Source organism: Muntiacus reevesi, chromosome 1, assembly GCF_963930625.1.
Source record: "Muntiacus reevesi chromosome 1, mMunRee1.1, whole genome shotgun sequence".
NCBI lineage: Eukaryota > Metazoa > Chordata > Mammalia > Artiodactyla > Cervidae > Muntiacus > Muntiacus reevesi.
In genome coordinates this window covers 123021548-123047385 of record NC_089249.1, presented here as the reverse complement: position 1 = coordinate 123047385, position 25838 = coordinate 123021548, and the positions used below count along the sequence as shown (strand labels likewise).

Here is a 25838-nt window from a genome sequence, read left to right as displayed (position 1 = left end):
TGATGAATTATTGCAATTTAAGAAAAATTAATCAAGCTAAGGCATCTTAATGAAATGTGCAACTACAGTATCTTTGAGTAATCCGTTTGGAGATATAGTATTGGCACACCCTAATGCATTTTGATAAGGGAAGAGGGGGAATCACAGACATTAATCTGATCACTTTATGAAATTCAGGCAACATACTTCAAAGCCTACATACAATCTAAAATAATATTTTATAGTTCATAATGATTTGAATACTGTTTACCAGCAAGGATATTCTATAGCACACTTCCTAACTGCATAATCTATTTCTTTAAGTATCTTGAAGGGAGGATTTTTTTCTCCTGTAACTCTACTAATCAGGTTTGTTTTATGAAAGCATTTACCTTTCATGGGGTCTGTGGAAATCAAGGTATTTGCTTTGAATGCTCAGTATGATTGTTGCATGCTAGCTTGCTTTTGTGTAAATTGATGATGGTAGACAATGTCATAATGAGCTAACCATAATTCTTTCTTCCTTTTTCTCCTTGCCTACTGTGCTTGCTTTTTCCTTGTATGTATTTTGCTTACTTTTTTTAAAAATAGATTTTGTATTACAAGTTTGGGAAATGTGTTATAGAGGATTTAATGAGAACTTTATAATATGAAGTAAATATATGTGTAAATAAGTAAAGTTACTAATTATAGTGGGGGGGAGTATATTATCTTATCCCATCCTTCAATATAACTATTGGGATAAGGGGGGAGGCTTATATATTCCTGAAAAGGAGGTTAATTTTTTATAGTTAAGATGGTTTTTTCTAGAAGCAGAAAATTTAATAGAAAAAATTGAAACATACTGAGCTGCATAATTATATATTTCTTCTTACATATGTACCTTTGAAAAATGTAAAAATATCAGTATTCATTATATTTGACCTGAGCTTCAAAATTGAATTGCCATTTTATAAACATATATCCTTGTTGTTATGTTTACCTAATTTTAGTCAGCTTAATAATGAGTTCACATGATAAAATAAATGGAAATAATACACCTATGCATGCAGTTGTGTCTGTAGTATACCTATTTAAAGTAAAACTTAGTAAGAATGCTGAGTGACTTTGGAAAGGCAAGAGTCTGTATACCACACATTAGTGAAGAGTTTCATTATTTATTCAGGTACACTAAGTGAAACAACATGCCAACATATTTGTATTGCCTCCTTAATCTACTAAAATGATTGATCCATGTTCTTTTATGTAACTTTAGTATCTTTCTCCTGCTAGCTTTTCCTGTTGTGTGTTTCTCTTTATCCAAAGTAGTACAGCTCTTATTCTTCCTATATTTAGCATCTATTACGAATTCAGTCTTAGACTAACAGTCAATTTATTTTAATCTTTTTTCTTTTTTCCTTGCACTTTTTTTTTTCTTCCGATGCTTAAAATAGAAGTGGAGCAAAAAGGTAAATAACGTATACAGTTTGAACCCCAGCTCCTTGTTATGTGCCTTATGGATGTTACCTCCTCCCATCCCTTCCCCCACAACATTCCTGACATTAAAATACAATCAGCAGGATCTCATAAATGCACCTTATAAAGAAGTCGACTGTTTACATTGAAATTATATGACTGCTAAATCTGGTGATGGGTAAAATTTCTGAAGTCGGCGAGGTGAAGCTGTCCTTTCTCTGTTTCGTTTCACTCTTTATCTCTTTTTCTGACACCCTTGGATATTTTATTATTAAAGTGTCATCTTGCCTGGCTTCCAGAACCCTCTCCATAGCATGCCATGGTTACAGGGTCTCCTGGTCGTTTCATCACTACTTTCCTTGTATTTACTTTTCTCTGCTTCTAATTGCATTTTCTGAATATTTATGTTCCTTCAACTGAAGTACTTTTGTTTTCAGTCTAACTTCCGTAGAAGTTCTAAATAAGCCTTCACACTGGACTTTTTGTTTTATTTGCTTTATTTTGGTGTTTTGCTTTTGGGGGTTATAAGTGGGCTAAGGGAGGGAGGGTACTAAGTTTGGTCTAAAAGTACTTTGTTCACTTTTATGCACAAAGTTTTAAAGCATAAAAGAACTGTACGATAAAACACATAGCAAAAGTATAAATTGTTAGCTCAATTATGAATGATCTTAAACTTTGGTTTGTATTTGTGAAAATAAATGTGCATTGGTTATAGCAACTTGAGGAAAGAAAGGTAGTATTTGTTTTAAGTATAAATTTTGGTAAAATTAAATGTTAATAAGGTGAATTTTTCTTTTTTGATCTATAATCATTGAAACTTATGCTTGCTTGTATAATCTTTTAACTTTGCTTAATTCTTGTTTTTTCTCTGTGAATGTTAGTTTTTGTGTGCCCTGGGACCCTGAAAGCAATTGTGGACTCACCATGTATATATGAAGCTGAACAAAAGGCAGGTGCTTGGTGCAAGGACCCTCTTCAGGCTGCAGATAAAATTTATTTCATGCCCTGGACTCCCTATCGTACTGATACTTTAATAGAATATGCATCTTTAGAAGATTTCCAAAACAGTCGCCAAACAACAACCTATAAACTTCCAAATCGAGTAGATGGTACTGGATTTGTGGTATATGATGGTGCTGTCTTCTTTAACAAAGAAAGAACAAGGAATATTGTGAAATTTGACTTGAGGACTAGAATTAAGAGTGGAGAGGCCATAATTAACTATGCTAACTATCATGATACTTCACCATATAGATGGGGAGGAAAAACTGATATTGACCTAGCTGTTGATGAAAATGGCTTATGGGTCATTTATGCCACTGAGCAGAACAATGGAATGATAGTTATTAGCCAACTGAATCCATACACTCTTCGATTTGAAGCAACGTGGGAGACTGTGTATGACAAACGAGCTGCCTCAAATGCTTTTATGATCTGTGGAGTCCTTTATGTGGTCAGGTCAGTTTATCAAGACAATGAGAGTGAAACAGGCAAGAATGCAATTGATTATATTTACAATACCCGATTAAACCGAGGAGAATATGTAGATGTTCCCTTCCCCAACCAATACCAGTATATTGCTGCAGTGGATTACAATCCAAGAGATAACCAACTCTATGTGTGGAACAATAACTTCATTTTACGATATTCTTTGGAGTTTGGTCCACCTGATCCTGCCCAAGGTAAGAATTTTACTTGATAATGCTTATATCTTTTTAAACAGTTTATTTTTAAGACTTAAGTTATCCCTCTTTATTTTCTTCCCCTTCTCATAGTTAAAGGGCAAGTGATAATATTGTGGAATTTCAAATTGTCATATGTGTGTACATTTTAGCCTTATTTTAGTCCATTTTCTTTTTCTGAATTTCATTTAAGTGTTGGTTTCAAAAAATTGTAGCATCCTTCATCAGTTTAGATTTCCACTGCTAAAAATGTATTGTCAACTACAAACCTGTTAGCTTTGTGTGTTTTTTTCTACCTGACTTCTGAATTGATTATAATCTGTGTGCAGACCTCTTAACTTCTTGGCGCCAGTGGTTAAAGGAAATGTGTGTTAGGAAGTCCCAGGAGAATTGCTAGGCTTGATGTACAGTGCCAGGCATAAGCATTCTAAAGTTTTGGTGTCTGCTATCTGTAGATCATCATGTAAAATTACACGTTTTTATTTTCCAATAAATTTGTGATGGTATTAGGTCAATATTTCTGGACTTTAACTGTTACACATGAACTAAGCACTAGATGATCCCAAGTATTGCTTTCTGAAGACAGTTCTGCTAGCATTTTTAAAATTTGTGTTCTCTTTAGGTATCTTTATAAAGGATCACTACTTTACAAATCTTTGGAAATGTATTTTAGTTTGTCAAGTTACTTCAGTTCTGCAGTAAAGTTTTGAGGGTAAATTAAGTTTTGAATTTTCATTAAAATAAGATTACCTCATACTCATGATGAAAGAATGATCTCTTAATATATTATTATGGAGTTTACCTAATTATAAATCTTTTCTAGTTGAACAATAATATTTGTGTTTAAAAGATCTGAATTATTTTTTCAATTTTCTGAGTTAATTGAAATTTTCACATTATTGAGTTACTTCAGAATTGTAGGAACCAGAAAGTTCTTTGGACTAAGTAAATCAATCTCTTCAACAAGGTGGAACAGGAATTAATATCTTTTTCCTCTGTTAAAGCAGTATACAACCACATGCTTAAACATAGCTACATAAGCTTATACATATTTTAAGGAATAATGTAACTTATTAAGTCAGTTAATAAGTAAGTGACTTAGTAAGTCACTAAATCCTAAATATTGTCATTGTTAGGACCGCAAAAGCATGAGCCTTTATAGCTGAACTTCTACTTTGATTATAGAATATGAAGTGTGTGAATTTTCTTCATACCACAAGAGCAGTAATGACTTGCCTTAGTGCTGTGCCGTGCTGTTTTTAGTCGCTCAGTCATGTTCGACTCCTTGTGACCCCATGGACTGCAGCCCGCCAGGCTCCCCTGTCCACGGCGACTCTCCAGGCAAGAATACTGGAGTGGTTGCCATGCCCTCTTCCAGGGAATCTTCTCAACCCAGGGATCACACCCAGGTCTCCCGCACCGCGGGCAAACTCTTTATCACCTGAGCCACCAGCGCAAGCCCTCCTTTTCTTTAATTCACGTATATCTAGAATTTGTTGGCTTAAAATTGTAGTAGTGTACCATTGATAAACTTTCAACAATGAAATCTTCCATTAGGCCATGAAAATCTTTATTAATATTATGTAAGTATCGTTTATTTTTAAATTCAGACATATCTTTTTCTCTTGAGGCCAGCAATTTGGGATAATTCTTATATCTCAGTTGTTTTCCTAAAAGTTAGTACCATGCTTCTCTCTTATCCTATAGTTTTGTAAAAGGCAAAGTTCAGTAATTGACCAAACTTGACATTGTAAAAGGGTCTTCTCTGGTGGCTGAGTTGGTAAAGAGTTTGCCTGCAATGCAGGAGTCCTGGGTTCAATCCCTGGGTCTGGAAGATCCTCTGGAGAAGGAAATGGCAACCCACTTCAGTATTCTTGCCTGGAGAATATGTATTATATCTTTTTTTGTAACCTGTATTACCCTCACAGTTGTTAAATGTTTCTTGGGTAGCAGTAAATCTTTTTCCCTCCATTAGGAAAAAAAAAGTTAAAAAAAATTTAAATGCCGATTATAATTAAATAACTCCTAAAGTTGAGTACAGGTTGATTCAGCTCAACAAGGAATCATTGCCCACCTTCTTGTCACAGAGCACTTCATGGAATACAAGATGAGTAATAACGTCACTTTCCACATGTGGCATATGTTCTAGTAAATAATTTGACACATTTCAGATGAGAGAATCTTTGATAATTTGGATGCTTTTTGGAAAAAGCAGTTACTAGCTTTGAAAATGAGAAACTTTGCCATATGTGGTAACTTTATTCCTACAGCAGTGTTGTGTTATCCAAAATAGCCTTTCTTACATAGTCTCAGAAGGTGAAAGTCCATACTGACTTCTTATTAAAACCTTAGTGGTAAAGATTTTTATCTGACCTAAATTTTTCTTGCTGATGTTTGAAGCATATTCACTTATTTATTTGCACTTTATAACTTATCTTCAAATGCTTTTAGAGAGACTCCTGCCTCGCTTGTCCACGATGTGTGCTAATATCTAACTGCATGTAAATGGGGCCTTGCAGAGCTATTCTAGCCCATATATTTAGGTCAAACCATAAGCCACTGACAGCAAGTCTGTGTCCTGGCTTTGTTATCATGTATGTAGCCAAGATATATATTGTGTGGTAAAATGGATAATTTTAATATGGACTGTTTCACACTGTATTAGCTGCAGTATTTTTCCCCCATATCCATGCCTTCCATTCCTAACAGCACAAGTATATTATTACTTTGCCTTCATAATGCTTTCAAATACACCTTCCTTCTTTCTTTAAATTTTTAGCTTTCTGTGATCTCTACTTAGTTAATTTGCTCCGTTATCCTAAACTAGATCTGTTTTTTCTCTTTTGCTTTCTTCCTATGTAATGTTGGCTTGGGGCAGGGGCGCCATTTCAGTCATATATTAACTCTTTTCTATGTCTTAATCTGAATTGATTTATACTTACTTTAATCTGTCTGCAGTTTTGATATCCCAAACATTATTGAAAAATATTGTCTTAAGTTCTGACGGTTTCTGAATATCTGGCTTAGAGTAATAATGAATTATGGCAAACAACTTGAGGGAAATTTTTTTAAGAAAGCCAGTTATATTTATTATTTAAGAAGTGTTTAACATAGAATACTTATTTCTTAAAACATCTTCCCGCTGATAATGAATGGTAATTAAAAGATGATTGGTGTTTTTAGATATTGAATAAAGGTAAATTTAATAAATCTGCTGCAGTTTTTGCCTTACTGGACTATATTCTCACTCTAGCTAGTGTTCATTCAGTGAATAATGGATGAATTTGGGGACTTGGAAGAGGGAAATAACTACCCTCTCATTTATCATAAATACATATTATCCTTAAAATGTTTTCACATAGGAAAAAGCTGATAATAATTAGCAAGTTCTCAATAAATACTGACATAGTAAATTGAACCAGTCTGACTATGTTTGTTGAGGTTTTCATGGGTACCTATTAATATATATGTTTATTAGCATTAATGTCAGTGTTTCTAGGTCTCTGTACTTAAATGATATATGGTAGGTAGAATGCTAAGTCATTTAATCTGTGTGTTGATATGGCACCTGATAACTCTGGGAAGGCTATATACAGTAGGTTTTAGATTTACAATATAATTCTATTGTGAATTGCCATGTTTCCTGCTACCATTTATAGGAAGTTCTTGAGTTTTGAGTCTTTTGCCACAAACATTTCATTGTGAAACTTTTTACTATTACTGTTTTAGTACCTTATATTCCCACATTTTTTCTTCTTTTAGAGATTTACACAGAGCACAGTGTCAGTTAAATGCTCCAAAATAAGGACATATTGCTTGCGGGGTGCCGTACTTTCTTAGAGTCTATGAAAATCTTTTGTCTAGAAAAGTAAGATCATAACATTTAAGAGCATTATGGACAAATGACCTTGAACAAACTGCTTAACCTCCTCCATGACTTAGTTTTCTGTTCTGTAAAAGAAACATAATCATAGTACCCACTTCATGGGATTGTGGTAAGGATTAAATAAGATGATCTGATGATCCATGAGTGATGATTAGCACAGCATCTGGTACATAAATGCTGAATAAATGTAAGCTTTTATCATCATGGGGTGCCCTGTTGTGACCTGTCTTCATCTAAGGAAAGAAACATTAATTTTTATAAATACCTCCTCATCTCTAGCTTCCGTATTAGAAAATTGCTTTTCTTGAAGTTCTTAAACCTTGTCCTTGCACAATTTTGTAGTTGTCCTCCTAATGGGTTTAATTTTGCCACTTAAAGTTGATGTTCATGTTTATTTTCATGATACCCCAATATTTCATTGATTCACAAGTGAAGAATGTGTTGCTTAAAGAAGTTTAACTTCTTTTAATGAACAAAAGGTAAAAGATATGAAAATGTATCATCAGTGGCACATGGAAATGGGCTACAGAATATTTCAGGAAGTTTTGTGCATTTAATAGAGGTCATTTTATTGCCTACCTTCACTCATTTATTTGAATCTTTACTGATACTTAGCTAATAGATCACTAATTGTATATTGTTAATACATTTTCAGTCATTAAATATGTACTAATTAGTATAGTGTCAAGGGATCCATCAGAGGGGGTAGCATTAAACCATTCTGCTCTGTCCTTTTCTCTTTGCTCTGATTTCCCACCCCCTTTAAGATTTGATTCAGCAACATTCATTTAACACTTCTTCAAAAGATTGTGATGCTTTTGACAAATGGTAATTGAGAAAGCACTGGAAGCTTGGCTGCATTGTAATCAAAAGAAAATAACGAGGTTTAACAAGATGTCAGGCAAGTGCTTTACAGAAAAAAGATAAACAGGTTTGAATAAGTTTCTGCAATAGCTGGCTAGGCATGATGCTTGACTAATGTACACAGGATTCTCTCATATGATCAGTAACCAATGCCCTGGATATGAACCAGTCGGTTAAGAAGTTTCTCTAGTGATAGAATGAAAAGAGAGTGTCAAAAGTGTATCTTGCATTTATTGGTAACAAGAAGTTTGTCACTACTAAAGATCTAGAAGTAGGTATACACTGCTTTTTCTGATAAGCTTAGCATACTCTGTCATACAGTCAGAATTATACAAATTATCTAGGGACCAGAGCTTAAAATACTAATTATGTCAGTGATATATGGACATGTTTTCAAAGAAGTTTTAATGTTCTAGTCTGGTTCTTATGTGTAGCAAAACCATAAAATAACTTAATGTTTTATAAGATTATCATTAAAAATAGTTATTTTTAATTTGCTCTACTTGATTTAAAGTCTCAAAATTATGAAGTTTTAAGATTCAATAATCTAAATGTTGATAAAACTTTAGTGTAATTACTAATAGATTTTAAATGATGCCATTAAAATTTTACTGACAGGATTGTTTTGTTTTTTGAACTAAGTGGTCATTAATGAAGGAAAACATTAAATTCCATTATTATTTTAACCTAATGGATTTAACAGTTTAAAAATAATGTTGGAAGTCCAGAATAACCTTAATTTTTTTTTCTTTTTAAATTTCTGCTTTTAAGTGAGTTAACTGTAGGTCCTTTTAAACTCTCCGTTAATATGTAGAGTTGGTTTTGAATTAGGCATAATTTGGTCTAACTTGTTATCTTGATGTGATTACATATAACCTGTGATCAGAGCTAGTTTCTTTTCATACCTATGTTTTCAAAAGTAAAGATGTCAAAGCCTCAGATGTTTCCTTACTAAAACAGAACAAGCATGCCAAGTTTATCTTCTGTTTGGATCTAATCAGCCATGCTCAAAAATCTCTCAAGCAAGAATGGCTGCTGGGTGGAAAGATGTCACAGGATTTGCTTCCCCATAAGATGTAGAGTGGGTGACTTGAAATTCTCTATTGTCCTAATTATATGTAATGGTCAGACTTTTGTTGATACTTTGAATTTTGTTGTTTCAGAGTATGAATTTATATAAGAAATGGCTTTTTCTAAATTATGTATCTGATATGACACCATATTTGATATGTAGATTGAAACTCTATATTAAACTATCCTTCATTTCCTGTTAGATGATATATGTTGAAATTGTACATAAACTGTATTATCAAATATTTCATTGAGAAGTAAGCCTAAAACACAGTCAGAGAGCAAAATCTAGGGTAAAACCCAAACTGCCAGTCGCATAGCCAACAATATGAATAAGCTGGAATAAATGAAGAGATTCATTCTTCTTCCTACCCTGTGGATATTCTCAGTGATCCCCATTTTGTTGGTTTGGGATGGTTGTGTATTTTGTGTGTGTACGTGCGTGTGTGTGTGTGTGCGCACGTGCACATGTTCACATATGAATGTGATGTGTGTTTGAGATTAACATGCTCATCTCTTTTCCATAGTGCCTACCACAGCTGTGACAATAACTTCTTCAGCTGAGATGTTCAAAACCACAGTATCAACCACAAGCACCACTCCACAGAAAGGCCCCATGAGCACAACTGTAGCTGGATCGCAGGAAGGAAGCAAGGGGACAAAAGCACCTCCAGCAGTTTCTACAACCAAAATTCCTCCTGTAACAAATATTTTTCCCCTGCCAGAGAGATTCTGCGAAGCATTAGACGCGAGGGGGATAAGGTGGCCTCAGACACAAAGGGGAATGATGGTTGAACGACCATGTCCCAAGGGAACCAGAGGTATTTCCTGTCAAATATTGATGCTATGTATACTATTAAAACTTAAGTAGGTTCTGAATTACACTGAAGTGATTTTATTTGAGGAAAGAGATATTTACAATAGCTAACTTAATTGTTATTTTGTTACTTTGGTAATATAGCACATGTAGACAAATTAAAGGTTTTGAAACTATAAAAGTCTTTTAAGACCAGGCTTTGAATCCCCGCTCCTTCTTCAAGTTCTAGGTCAAGCCTGAGATTTAGGCCCGTGGATTCTCTAGTGAGACTGCCTTACAGCTGCGTTTCTCATTACAAAGCATCATTTTGGATATGTCCCAAGAAAAAGGGCTTTTTGTTTGTTTGCTGTAAATGTCTAATATTTCTGTGCAGACTTTATATTTACTGTTTATATTCTGCTTTTTGTCAGTTATTGTCAACTACTTCCATTAGCGTTTATTCAAAATTTAACACACGGAGTAGGATCATCATAGTGGATTTCCCGAATGCATGCAGGAAAAATGGTTTCAATTTCACTGTTGTTTTCTGCATCTGTTGTAGGAACTGCCTCATATCTCTGCGTGCTTTCCACTGGAACATGGAACCCTAAGGGCCCCGATCTTAGCAACTGTACCTCACACTGGGTAAATCAGCTGGCTCAGAAGGTTGGTTGGAACCTTTTAATATGATACACATTGGTGATTAAGGGCTTTAACTTCTAACATAAATAATTTAGCTTTGTATGTTAAGACCAGCTTCGTTGCTCTTTGTTCTGTATAAAAGTAAAAAATTATGCATAGTTTTGTCTGTAAACTATTTATTCAAAGTTACATATGTTTTAGGACTTGCTGTTTTCTATGTGAAGCTTTTTAATGAATACATACTTGCCTAATTTCATTCATATTTAGTTTGTTCTGTTTCTTTTGATGTTTGTAAGACAAATAGTGCACTGGCCTAATAAATCAAATATCATTAAGTTTGCAACTGAATCCACAGAATGCAAGCAGATGTTCATATCACAGCTGATTATGACAGAATAAGTAAAAATGACTTTAAAGGCATTAATAACTTTAATACAGTGCAATGTAGTGACATTTTAGTTTTACCACCTACGTTTCTGAAAGGTAAGCAGTAGATAATAACCCTCAGTGTTATACTGATTACATTCTGACTTAAATTTCTGGATCATTGGAATAAATTAATAAGATTTTTAAGCAACAGTTTAAAATGGTTGCAGTGAAATGAGAGAGTTGTCTCAAAAATTTTTTAAAGGCCCTTTTTTCTCTTTTGTTTCCTTTAAATGCCTGCCTAAGAATTTCTTTTTGAGGATCTAAGAACCTTTAATCATCTGAAATAAAGAGAAAGTTATTGGTATCAGTTAGTTGCAGATTTTGACATATTTGTGAATATTTTTCTCACCACAACAAAGATCCTTGGGAAAAGAACAAGAAGCCACAAACAACAAGAAATCTTTACTGAGATAATATAAACTCTCATTTCAGATCAGAAGTGGAGAAAATGCTGCCAGCCTTGCCAATGAACTGGCTAAACATACCAAAGGTCCAGTGTTTGCTGGTGATGTGAGTTCTTCAGTGAGACTGATGGAGCAATTGGTGGACATTCTTGATGCACAGCTGCAGGAGCTGAAACCAAGTGAGAAGGATTCAGCTGGACGGAGTTATAACAAGGTAGGTAAAACTTGTGTTATTTTCAATTAGATGTTTTGTATGTCTGTTCTGGATTCTTCAGCAGCTGACTGCATAACTTTTGGTCCCCATGACATACAGATAGAGACAAAACTTCTAATTTGGTTCACATCTCAAGAAATAATTGTAGTTGCGAAAGGAGCAACGTGCCCTCACCTCGCTGCCCCCCAGATGATGCTAATTACCTGAGGGAAATTTAGTTGGTAGTAAACTTCATCTACCTGGTTGTTGTCAGTGCTCACTTTGGAAGGCATTATCTGCAATTGGAGATACTGTGTTAAACAACTCATACAGGCAACTCTTGTGATTATAACAAAATTGTGATGCATTTAGGAGTGTTAGATACTAAACAATTGTTTTCAATATTAGGTTTGGGGAGAAGGACAAGTTTTTTTTGGTAGAAATATAGTGTGTTAGTGCTACTAATTTTTATTACCTTGACAAAAATTTGATAGTTATTTTAGCCATATTATAAAGTGTTTATATGAAATTCATATGAATCTGAAATCTGTGGCTAAAATGGCTCTATAGGTTTTTTCTTGCTTTTTATCACATATTTTGTCTCTAGTTTTATCAAGATACTTTGCATTATTATACTTAGTAAAATAAAGTTAAAAGCTGTGAATACACAGTCTTGGTAGTCAGTATAGACTCGCAGAAATCCAGAGGACTACAGTACATGATAAACCTGAGCTCAGGACCACCAATTTAATTTTTGTAGGATTTCTTCTTCTTTCCCCATATGCAACAGATAAAAGTCTAACCTCTGATTTTCTTTTCTTTTACTAAAAAGCTCCAAAAACGAGAGAAGACATGCAGGGCTTACCTTAAGGTATCTCTCCTGTGCTGTCACCCTGCTTTCTCCCTTCTTCAGCTTCCTGCTACGCTTTATCATCTTGCTGCATGAACCAATGTATTTCAGTCTTTGATAATTATATAATGTGCCCCATATCAGCTGTACAAATGTTTCTTTCCCAGGTATATTACCCTCAGAATAAGCAAATAGCTTATTTTTATATTTTTTGCTGTTTTTGCATTCATCCAAACGTACAGGAATTTAAATGGAATATCCTCTAAATTGGAAAGTAATCATAAAGTCTTGTTATCCCCTGTTGTCATCTCTGTGGATTAAAAACAACTTCAGTAAAACAGCTATGATATATTCTTGGCAGTTTATCGTATCAAAGACTGTATAGTCATAATGTATGTGCATGAAAAAGTCACTGCTTTCTTATCTCTGTGGTATACTCTTAAATAAAATAGGTTTTGTTTTGAAAATTTTAGGTGTCATTACTAGAATCAGGTTGATATTGGGAGGGGTTACTAGGAATGAAATATAAGTAATGTGACCGTACTGTACATATATATGTTTCTGTGAAGGATAATAGGCCACTGTTTGCCTCAGAATCTTTTTCTACTGAAGCCAGTTTTCCTCGCTGGTATATGCAAGTAAAATAGGAAGAATGGTGAGGCTAACCATAGAATTATGCCAAGCTAACTGTCTGATAGCTCAAAATAATAATACTGCATTACATTTTGTTTTACTTGTGAAGTTTAGAAGTTTCTTTTGCTGGATATAGTTACTTTCTAACTTTACTCATCTGGGGACCATATTCCTAGTCAATCAAACTTTGAAGAACAAGTTTATATATGTATGAAAACAAAACAAAAGAACTTGGTTAAATTTTGTAGAATAGAGATTAGTCAGAAGTTATGACTTCACCAATTTTGGTTGGCAAGATCTGGAGAAATAACATTTCACTAGCTAGTAATAGACATTGTTGGATCTGAGAACTTTAAAAGAAAAAGAAAAACACTGGGAAAGTATTTTTTTAGGTAGTAATATTTTGAAAGTCCCTTATTAGCCTGTTTAATGGGGTCAAAGAAATACATGCTGAAATTTATAGAATTTGTCATACTGAAATTTTCAGCTCACCTTTATGGTATTAGTTTAATGTGTGAAATGTAATAATTGGTATGTTGCCCAGGATGTATATCTCAGTGGGAGTAGAACAGCTTTCTTTCTTTGGCAGGGAGACTACATTAGGAATATGATTAGCGTAATGATCGTTTTGATGCCACTAGAAAAATACAAATAAATAAGGAGTGATTCAAATTAATGAAAGCATGCCATCAGCGAGTTATGTATATAGCTAGTAAATTTCAGCATGACCTTAATTTCTGACCAGTGTCGTTTTCAGTATGTCTCAAATGAGCTTCTCTGTTCAGATAAGACTAATAAAACACCTTAAATTACAAATTAGAAGCTGACTTACACTATGCAAATGAAACAAATTCCTGCTTTGTGACAAAGGATTCATTTGTAGCTTAGATTAGAGGCTCCAGTCTGTATTTCTTGGTAACTAATGAATCAGGCCTCAGCAGACCACTTTCTGTTCCACTCCAGTTAATGGATGCAGCAGTATCAGTGTGAGCATTTTGACTATTTTATCTCCCAGTAGAGAGAGAGAAAAGCCTTTGACTCCACTTGCAAGTATCTTCTACCTGCCAGGAAGGTTTTAGTGACTCACATGGCAGACAAAACAAGGATATTAAGATGGATTAAGCTAATTAATCTCACTCTGACAGTAGCCTCAAACAAAGTTTCCACCTGCTCATTTCAATACAATACCTCAAACAGGCCATTTTTGTAGTGTTTGTACATTGTATGTTCTTTTTTCTCAATGATTGCCAGTAGATCAGAGTAATTTATATTTGGGCTTAATGATGCACTATGACTAGGTACATGGGAGAAAGAGTAAATAAGCTTAGTGATTTCAGCTATTAAGCCATAGTCAGTGTACAGCTGCAGTAAGTATCAGTGCAAAAGCCAACCTTCAATTGCATAACTGACTGGATTACATTTTTATTTAATGTTGTTTTGCATGGTAATACACTAAACCTACATATATGAATATTTATAACATGTATATTTATAAAGATGCCTTTTTGTTTTTATTAAATTATTAGTCTGGCTTTAAATATTTTGACTGTTTTCCTGATCCCCTTAAAAACAGATCATTGTTTACACATGATGGTATACTCTAGTGTTTTTAGCTAGCCAGGGAATTGGAAGAGTGGGAATGTTCACAAATAATTTGTAAACTGTGAAATCATCTTGGTTTTCTCCTAGTGATAATAGTAGACAATGTTATAAGGTACAATTTTGGATACTATTTTAGTTCAGGTTTCCAAAACCAACATGATTTTATTTTCTAGCAAATATATTAGGCTACCCTAGAGATACCAATGTTTTCTATTTAGAACATTTAAGTCTTGAGATTATATGTAGGAGTATGTATGTGTAATACCTCAGATTAAGAGCTGACACTGGTTTTCTTTCTTTTCAATGATTGAGACATGATTAGATAAACAGAAACGAGCTGTCTCTTTATATACCTAGTCTTTATAATTAAATAGTAGTCTACTAATCTTCAGTTAGTTCTATTTTGAAAGGGTCAAACATCAAGTTGGCCAGGTAATGTGTTGTCCAGGTATTCTTCCATAAGATTAAATCATCATATTTTTATCTTGATGTAATAAAGTATGTATAATATGATAAATATTACAAGATAGATAAATATTACAATTTCACTAGTCAGTGATTGAAAATCACCTTGGTACTAGAAGCAGTCAATACTAATGATGGTCTTCTAATGGATTTAGGCAATTGTTGATACAGTGGACAATCTTCTGAGACCTGAAGCTTTGGAATCATGGAAACACATGAATTCTTCTGAACAGGCACATACTGCAACGATGTTGCTGGATACATTGGAAGAAGGAGCGTTCGTCCTGGCTGACAATCTCGTAGAACCAACCAGGGTATCAATGCCCACAGAAAATATTGGTGAGTGAATCTATTGTTGAGTTTAATTTTTATTTAGAAGATAGATGTTTAAGAGAATTATGATTCCAATATGAATCTTTTGAGTTATTTCCAAGTGCTAAGCTTTTCTTTTGCAAATTATGTTTGTCCTTTAATAAGAAATGTAACCGATCACATTCATAAAATTAATGCAAAAGCCAAAATCTATTCCATGTCTTATGAAAGTTGGTTTGATGTACTTTTTTCCGACTAAAAAATCATTAAAGGAAAGAAGTGTTTAGAGTACTTAAATGCCAGAATATGGATTGCTTAAGTAGTGAAAATACTTGCTATGGAACTAGGGCAAATGCTTTTCCATTTATATGATATGTTCCTAATGAATTTAAATTACTTTCTGGAATGTGTTCTCCCAGTCAAATATTTTAGGCACACAGATATGTGAGCCAAATGTTTATATTAAACACAACTGCTTTCAGGTGAAAATGTGGTCAGTGATGTACATCCCCCATAGAGCAGAATATTCATGCTTTATAGATTGCAAAATAGCTGCAGATAGTTTTGGAGGATCATTTAGAATTTAAATGCTGGCAGTGAGCGGCAAGAATTCACTTTTGATGATATTTTAAAGAAGTACCGTTAAGTTCAGTGAAATTATACTAATAAATTAGTATAATTCTATACTGATTAGTAATGGTATACTATAACTTGTCAGTCAGTATAGGCTTGACTGATTTAGAATTGTTATTCAGTGAGGTTGAGCTCAGATGAAGTTTATAGTATCCCTTAGTAAAGTAAAGAAATTTCCAAAGCATAAATGTGAAAAAAACCAAAAGGGAACACAAATTACTCTGTCATTGAAAGAATGTATTGGAGCAGCAGATATTGAATGAAGTTCTGCTATCTAGGATGCCATATCTTATTGTCTTATTGTGCCTACTGAAACATGGAACTTTATATTTAAAAATGCAGAAAAGCAAGTTGTATGGGAGAAGTAGACATAAATCTAATTATGATACCTGGATTTAGATAAAAAATTTTAAATAACTGAGTTTTTAGAAAGAGGGTATTATTAAAATCATATTTTTATTTACTTAATGAAGTTTGAAGTGATAAATAACTTCATTTTAAGTCAAAATAATTTGACTTGGTTTGGGAGAGCAGTCACAAGGAAAGTGATAGTCTACCATTGTTTAGTAGAAATAGAAAATAAAAGTTCTCTTTTCTGTCTAGAGCTGTCATTATTTCTGAGTTTAATTTATTTAATAGTCTAATGAATTTTCTAAGATACACATTAAATAATTCTCAGATGTTTTCAGGAATGTGCCTATAAGATAAAGAAGTGTAGACTTGATTAACTCAGAAGACAAATCATAAAAAGTATTTGAAGTGTTGTGTTCTGACCTCCATTTATTTTTTAAACCTTTTGAAGACTATTTTAAAAGCAGTGCTCCCCCCTAAAAAAAACCCCTAAAATTTCCCACTTTAAGCTCCTTCCAAGAGTGCAAGAAATTTTGATAGGCCAGGTTGAGATTGTTTGCTCCCATCAGCTTCATGTATGTAGAACACACATATTGTTATATGTTTGAGACATTTTTGTCTCAGTTTGAGAATGGTCAGGAATTTTTTTCCCCTAATAGTTGTGTTTTTCGGAGTTCCACATGATTATCCTTTACACTGGTTTTTAATTGTTTTTTAATTAAAGAAAGAACATTATGCGTAGATTTCTCATAGTGTATATAGTACATATTTTACTGACTTCTGAAAAATAATGCCCTGAGAGGGAATTTTGAGGGAAAATCAGTTAAGTTCAGTCACACAGTCATGTCTGACTCTTTGCGACCCCAGGAACTGCAGCACGCCAGGCCTCCCTGTCCATCATCAAGTCCCATAGTCTACCCAAACCCATGCCCACTGAGTCGGTGATGCCATCCAACAATCTCATCCTCTGTCGTCCCCTTTCCTCCTGCCCTCAATCTTTCCCAGCATCAGGGTCTTTTCAAATGAGTCAGCTCTTCGCATCAGGTGGCCAAAGTATTGGAGTTTCAGCTTCAGCATCAGTCTTTCCAATGAACACCCAGGACTTTTCTCCTTTAGGATGGACTGGTTGGATCTCCTTGCAGTCCAAGGGACTCTCAAGAGTCTTCTCCAACACCACAGTTCAAAAGCATCAATTCTTTGGCGCTCAGCTTTCTTAATAGTCTAACTCTCACATTCATACATGACTACTGGAAAAACCATAGCCTTGACTAGACGGACCTTTGTTGGCAAAGTAACGTCTCTGCTTTTTAATATGCTGTCTCGGTTGGTCTTAACTTTATTTCCAAGGAGTAAGCGTCTTTTAATTTCATGGCTGCAATCACCATCTGCAGTGATTTTGGAGCCCCCTAAAAGAAGTCAGCCACTGTTTCCACTGTTTCGCCATCTATTTCCCATGAAGTGATGGGACCAGATGCCATGATCTTAGTTTTCTGAAAGTTGAGCTTTAAGCCAACTTTTTCACTCTCCTCTTTCACTTTCATCCAGAGGCTCTTTAGTTCTTCTTCACTTTCTGCCGTAAGGATGGTGTCATCTGCATATCTGAGGTTATTTATATTGCTCCTGGAAATCTTGATTCCAGTTTGTGCTTCCTCCAGCTCAGTGTTTCTCATGAGGTACTCTGCATAGAAGTTAAATAAGCAGGGTAGACAATATACAGCATTGACGTACTCCTTTTCAGGTTTGGAACCAGCCTGTTGTTCCATGTCCAGTTCTAACTGTTGCTTCCTGACCTGCGTACAGGTTTCTCAAGAAGCAAGTCAGGTGGTCTGGAATTCCCATCATTTGAGAATTTTCCACAGTTTGTTGTGATCCACATAGTCAACGGCTTTGGCATAGTCAATAAAGCAGAAATAGATGGATCATTGAAAAAACAAGAGAGTTCCATGATCCAGCGGATGTTGGCAATTTGATCTCTGGTTCCTCTGTCTTTTCTAAAACCAGCTTGAATATCTGGCGGTTCTTGGTTCACGTATTGCTGAAGCTTGACTTGGAGAATTTTGAGCATTACTTTACTAGTGTGTGAGATGAGTGCAATTGTGCGGTAGTTTGAACATTCTTTGGCATTGCCTTTCTTTGGGATTGGAATGAAAACTGACCTTTTCCAGTCCTGTGGCCACTGCTGAGTTTTCCAAATTTGCTGACATACTGAATACAGCATTTTCACAGCATCATCTTTTAGGATTTGACATAACTCAACTGGAATTCCATCTCCTCCACTAGCTTTGTTCGTAGTGATGCTTCCTAAGACCCACTTGACTTCACATTCTAGGATGTCTGGCTTTAGGTGAGTGTGACTGATCACACCATCGTGATTATCTGGGTCGTGAAGATCTTTTTTGTACAGTTCTTGTGTGTATTCTTGCCACCTCTTCTGCTTCTGTTAGGTCCATCCCATTTCTGTCCTTTATTGAGCCCATCTTTGCATGAAATGTTCCCTTGGTATCTCTGATTTTCTTGAAGAGATCTCTAGTCCTTCCCATTCTATTGTTTTCCTCTATTTCTTTGCATTGATCGCTGAGGAAGGCTTTCTTATCTCTCCTTGCTATTCTTTGGAACTCTGCATTCAAATGGGTGTATCTTTCCTTTTCTCCTTTGCTTTTCACTTGTCTTTTTCACAGCTATTTGTAAGTTGTCCTCAGACAGCCATTTTACTTTTTTGCATTTCTTTTTCTTGGGGATTGTCTTGATTCCTATCTCCTGTACAGTGTCATGAACCTCTGTCCATAGTTCATCAGGCACTCTGTCTATCAGATCTAGTTCCTTAAATTTATTTCTCACTTCCACTGCATAGTCATAGGGGATTTGATTTAGGTGAAATTGATGCATGTATGTGTATGGTTGTGACCCTTCACGACCGTTCTCTGTTCACCCAAAACCATCACATTGTTAATCAGCTATACCTCAGTACAAAAAATAAGGTCCTTATCTTAATGTATTCATGTATTGATTACCCAAGAATTAACGCTATGAAGATCATTTTACATATTCCAATATATTCCTGTATCTTTTATTTCACAGTTTTGTGAAAAATATCATCCATAATTTAATGACATTCAAGATTCAACTTTTTCCTAGGACTTGTTCTCTTTTTAGACATGAGGACTAAAATATCCCATTATCCTTTTATGTCTTCATTCTATGTTCTTATCTAAATTTAGAGTATGGCTACAGTATCTTTGTTTATTAAGACAATTTGATTCTCCTCTTTAGTGGTTTCTCCTTGAATCCCTGTTTTCACTTGATTATATGATTTACCCTTATATGTGATCTCATAAAATTATATGTTATAATTATATCTGAGTATAGCTTATTAAAATCAACTTTGAGGTATACTTTACATACAATAAAAGCAACTGTTTATACTTTTTGATGAGTGTTGACAAATGTACACTCGTTTAACCAACTGCTTGGTCAATATTTCAACTACCTCAAAAGGGTCTTTTATAATCTTTGATAGTTTTTTCATATTCCCAGTCCCAAGCAACCACTGATCTGTTTTATGTCACTATAATTTTGTTCTTTCTGGACCTTCAGTTGATGGAATCATAAACTGTATGCTCTTTTTGATCTTGCTTCTTTTACACAGTATAATGTTATTGAGATTCATGTTTTGGTGCCAGCATCAGTAATTAAATCATTCTTATTGCTGAATTTCCATTATAAGGACACATTTTTGTATCTACTCACTTGGTTGGTCATACATTTAGTTTGTTCCCAGTTTTTGACAACTTGACTAAGTTGTTATTTTCCCAAGTTGTTGTACCCTTTTATATTCCTAACAACATTTAGGAATCCTTTTATATTCCTTAACAACAAGTTTAGTTGCTTCACATTCTCACTAGCATTTACTATTGTCTTTTCAAATGCCTTTTTCTTTTTAGTCATTTTGGTGGTTTGTAATGGAATCTCATTTTGGTTTTACTTTTCATTTGTATGGTTGCTAAGTTACATTTTGCTGAAAACTGTTCCAACTTTTCATGTGATTTTTGGCTATTCATACATCTTTATGTAAAGTATCTGCTTTTATATTTTGCCCATTTTAGTTGAGTTATTTGTCTTATTATTGGATTATGGAAAGTGAAAGTGAAAGAAAGTGAAGTCGCTCAGTCGTGTCCGACTCTTTGCGATCCCATGCAGTATGGTGTACCAGGATCCTCCATCCATGGGATTTTCCAGGGAAGAGTACTGGAGTGGGTTGCCATTTCCTTCCCCAGGGGATCTTTCCAACCCAGGGATCGAACCCAGGTCTCTCACATTGTAGGTAGACGCTTACTGTCAGGATTGTTTATATACTTCTGATACGAATCTTTTGTCAATCTATGTATATTCCGAATGATTTCCCTCAGTATATGACTTTCCGTTCTATTTTCTTAATGATATCGTGAGAGAAGGAAAAGTTTTAATTTTGATAAAAAGTCCTCATTACCCAGCTTCAACAGCATCTAGGTAATCTGCTTTCACTTATTCCTCTCACCATTGTATTATTAAAGCAAACCCTAACATTACATTATTACTATAAATTATTTAATATGTATCTTAGACATTAAGAAAAAAAAATACAAGCCATTGCCATACTTTAAAAAATTAAAAAATAATTAGGTTCAAATGATAAAAAGGAGATTTCAATTATTTAATTTTTCGAAATTTGTTAGTACCTAGTTTAACCAGTACACAAACAAGTTCATGTACATTTGACTGATGCATTGCTCCTACAGGAGAGAAAAAATTTTCCTTCTGCCTTCTAGGTTTTTGGCTGGTCTAATAACCTCTGATTTAAATTCCATTCCACCTGTCCTCCCCCCCACCCCCAGTGATTTTCTGTTGCATCTTATGAAAAGAAACAGATAATATTTGATTGTCTTTCTTCATCCTCTTAAGCTTGATTAGGTGGTTTATTTATTATCAGCCTAATCCAGCATTATAAAATTCCCTATAGTTTATTTTACCAATGTGCTTAGCAGCCAACTTGATTGTATATATCAATTTAAACTTAGTTATATTGTGGTAACAAAAACCCCAGAATCACAGCAGCTCTAAACAATAAAGTTTATAACTCCTAAACTCCATGTCACCTGAGCCTCAACTTTGCTGTGCTCCATACCATCTACTCCATGTTGTTTTTACCCTGGGACTCAAGCTAGTGGAACTTGGTACAACGCTGATCAGCTGCCAGAGGTCCTAGTTTTTTCTTTACGCTCTCTTACTTTTCTTCCCCTTCCCACTCACTGCAGCCACTACTCAGAAATGAATTTGACAAACATACAGATAATTATATTAAAATCCCATCCACGGCACTGGCTATGAGTGAGGCTCCAGGTGGTTCTCCTATGGATTAAGTGTACTCACTTTCAGGAAATATGTTGAACAAAGCATATATTATTTCAAGTATACAAGAGTATAGAGAAAATCATAAACATTTGTGTACCAGTCGTAGCATTTCACCATATTTACTTCAAGTTTGGAGGAAAGAAATAGGTATATATAATCTAGAAATCCTCTGGGCCCCTCCTTCTTGATCTGATTAAGAAGGGGGTAGCCATCATTCTTACTTTATTAAGCATTAGTAAGTTTTTATTTATTTACTTTTGCTCTACAGGTATGTGCATTTAGCAATTACTTTTCATATTTTAGGGCTTCCCTGATAGCTCTGTTGGTAAAGAATCCATCTGTAATGCAGGAAACCCTGGTTTAATTCCTGGGTTGGGAAGATCCCCAGGAGAAGGGAAAGGCTACCGACTCCAGTATTCTGGCCTGGAGAAGGCCAAGGGATCGCAAAGAGTCAGACACAACTGAGTGACTTTCACTTCACTTTCATATTTTAACATTAATGATTTCACACTATAAATATAACTGTACATTTTTCATATTTATGTCCATTGATATGTGCATCTCTTGTTCATTCATTTGTCCTAAGAATGCACAGTTATTTAATTATGCCTGTGATAGATATTTTAGTAGCTTATGCTTTCTTGATGATACTAGAAAAACTGAGAGGAAAGTTTTTTTATGTCTCTTATTCATACTTTATACCTTTCTAGATACATATGAGCGTACACACATGCACATACACACGCACACACACACACAAACCTGGAAATAGTTCTGGAATGATAGAGCATACCCATGTTTAACTTTACTAAATACTGCCAAATTGCTTTCTACTGCTTTACCAATTTTACACTCTCACCAGTAATATCACTGTTCCCCATCACTCTCTTTGCCAAAGTTCTATTATTGATATAAATTTTGTCATTCTAATAGACCTGAATTGATCACATGTTTTGATTTGCAGTTCCCTGATTACTTAATGCGAGATACTTAATTTATTGGTTATTTTAATTTTCTCTCCTGTGAATATGTTGTCCACATTTTTTCCTGTTTATCTCTTTCTCTGTAGATAATGCATTCTGGAACAGTCTGGAAACTCATTCTTTGAAGATTACATAGTTTGCAAATGTTTATTCTGCCCGTGTCTTCTCTTTTTTGCTTTCTATATTAATATTTTGTTTTACAGAATAATAAAATCAAATTATGAGTCTCTTCTTTTAAGATTGATACTTTTGAAATCTTGCTTTAAAATAGTATTTTTTTTTTCTTTTGGTCCCCTGACAAAGAAATGTTTCTCTGCTTTGTAGTGATAAAGATTTTATACTTTATTTAGAAATTAAAAAGCTTTGCCTTTTTGCCTTTGTTTTTAATCCAACCTGAAGTTTATTTTATATATGTTACTAGTGAGGGAACTAATATTATTTTTTTCCATATGGATAATCAGTTGTTTTCAGCACTTCCAAAACATAATCCATTCCTTTCCCCAATGGTTTGTCAAGATATCTCTGTCATATATCAAGTTTCTGTACATGTTGGGAGTGTCTGTTTTACATTGTTGCTGTTGTATGTTTTTTTTTTTCTTAGTTATATTAATATCTAGTGAGTTCTTTCAACCCTGCTCCTTGAGCAATCGAATTCCGCTTAGCTGCTTTTTGGCATGTCTCTTCCATGTGCATTTTAAAATCAGCCTGTCAGGTTCCACATACTCAAAAAATTTTTGTTGGAGTTTTTTATTAGAGTTATACTAAGTTTGTAGATAGACTTTGAAAGAAGTGTCACAGATTTATCTGTTGAGTTCTCCCAGATTGGAGCAGGATAGAATTCTCCATCTGTTGTTAGGTTTCCTAGAAAAGTTATGTATTTCTCCCAATAATGTCTTATACTTTTTTAATTATAGGCTTATTTTAGGAAATAAGCTTATTTCTATTTTCCTAGGCTTATTTCTAGGAAATGTACACTATTTCTATTGTAAATAATATTTTAAAAAATTATATATTCTGATTGTTTATTAGTATACAGTTGATTTTGCTTATTGCAGCTTGATAAATTATGTTCCTTCTGATAGTATAGTCTTCCTCACATCATTATGTAGTTGACTATATTTTCTATAAATGATTAACGAATTGCTTTTTCCTCCTAGTCTTTGTACCTTTTTGTTATTCTTGAATTACTGTGTTAGCTAGGTCTTTTAGTACAGTGCTAAGTAAAAGTTGTGATAGGGATCATCCTGACTTTTAAAAATATGCTTCTAGTTTTTCATCATTTTTTTTCTATAGGTTTGAATACTAATCCTTAACTGATAATTAAGCCTTTATCTGGGCAAGGAATTTTTGTTTTATCCTTCTTGTTTTATAAAGATTTTTTATACTACACGAATGTTGAAATTTGTTGAGTTCTTTTGCTTAATATTTTCTTGTTTCTTAATTTGGCTAAATACATTAATGTGTTTTCTAATGCATTAATTTATGTATGCCTTTTTCAGTTAAACTCAATTTGTTTAGGATATATTTAAGATATATATATAATTAAATGTTTTACATACTTTAAGTGAGAATATTCTGTAATTTTTCTTTTTACTGTTTTATACATCAAGATTATATATATCTTATGAAATGAGTTGAAAAACATTTTTTTAATACTTACTGGATCAGTTTGTTAAAGATTCAGTATATATTTAACCATGAGTTCATTTTCTTAAGTGATCATAAACTGTTGAATTTTTATTTTAGTCAGTTTTGTTTCTAGGAAATTTTCCCTTCATCTTTATTTGTAGTATAAAGTTGATTATTGCATCTCTGCTAAGATCTATATTAATGGTCCTGTTTTTGAAAATTCAAACAAATTATTTTTACTATCAACATTATTTTAAGTTAAATGAAATTAACTCTTTGTTCATATATATTTGAGATATTATGAACACTTAAAAGATTTCCCTCTACTCTGTCTTCTGTCTTGTTTTAAGAATAATTAATAATTGAGAACCCCTTTCAGTGTGAAGAAGAAGGAGGTATATTTTAGATGTATATTTTTGTCATTCATTGTGTCTCCTTCAAAGCATTACCCACGCATGGAAGTGATCATCTATATACTCACCTGCTGAATCTTTCTAAGCAAAGTATCTCAACCAGCTTCTGCAGCAGGTAGAATTCTAAGAGTTACAGGTCTGTCATTATAAATTTATATTTCAGGTGCTTGACATGTGGCCTCATAGTTATAAAAATCTCTGTAGTTTTATGATTTCATATTTGTAGTTGAATCTGTAAGTATTTTACAAAAGAAAGTTGAGAAAGATTTTTAAAAAATAGCATCCAAGAGTTACTCTATAATGGTATGAGTTCGTTTTCCTAAAACGCAGTGAGTGAATTCATCACACTCTGTGTGTATGTGCATGTACATGTATATGCACATAGAAACACATGTATACATGTTTATCTAAGTACAGAAATAGCTATTCAAGGATATATGCCATCAGAGAGGGTAAAATTTAGAGAAAAGTATGTGGACTGTATTTGTTGAATTATGTGTTACTTTTAAAAATTCAAATATCTGAAATGAAAATTTTTCCATCCAGTTCCTCTCATTTCATCAAAATGGCACATTCTGATTACTAATATGAAATAGTTTACTCTAGTAGAAGCAATAATATTTTTCATTCTTTTTAATAAATGTATGCTGATATAAAATATTATAACCTTTATTGGAATGATAGTAGACAACATTTATGTTGAGAATATTACTATTGTATTTTTTAAGCGGAGTTGAGCAGTATTTTTTAAACAGTCTTGCTGATCATATAAATATTCTTAATGTTTCCTTATTGACTTGACTTGATTTCCTAACATATTTCCTAATGTTCCTACCTCATTAGAATTTTTGAACTTTGGATCATACGGCAATGGTTTGCAAACTTTTTGTGTAGAAATCCAAGTATACACATTTTAAGCTTTGCAGGCCATGTGGCCTAAGCTGCAAATACTTAACTGCTGTAGACAATATGTTAATAGATAATTGAGTCCCAGTAAAACATTATTTACCAAAACAAGTGGCAGACCAGATTGCCTAACTTGAGTATGTAAAAATTGATCACTACTAGTGAGAATTAATGGGAAGTATGAACATAATGCCAGACGTAGACATTTTCTCATAAATATTGCTATGCTGGGCAACTACTTTTAGAAGTTATAGAAAACTTATTACTGCAAA

The 25838-nt window shown here is 33.8% G+C and overlaps 1 protein-coding gene across 10 annotated transcripts in view; it reads left to right on the top strand.

Moving 5' to 3' along the window:
- Positions 1-25838, top strand: part of ADGRL2 (adhesion G protein-coupled receptor L2) — a 203017-nt gene that overhangs the window by 150905 nt on the left and 26274 nt on the right. For all 10 annotated transcript variants that reach the window (XM_065910337.1, XM_065910346.1, XM_065910309.1 and 7 more), the window contains exons 5-9: positions 2316-3116; positions 9465-9758; positions 10296-10399; positions 11237-11422; positions 15107-15290. In XM_065910337.1, the coding sequence (XP_065766409.1) occupies positions 2316-3116; positions 9465-9758; positions 10296-10399; positions 11237-11422; positions 15107-15290 (1569 nt within the window). The remainder of the gene's footprint in view (positions 1-2315; positions 3117-9464; positions 9759-10295; positions 10400-11236; positions 11423-15106; positions 15291-25838) is intronic.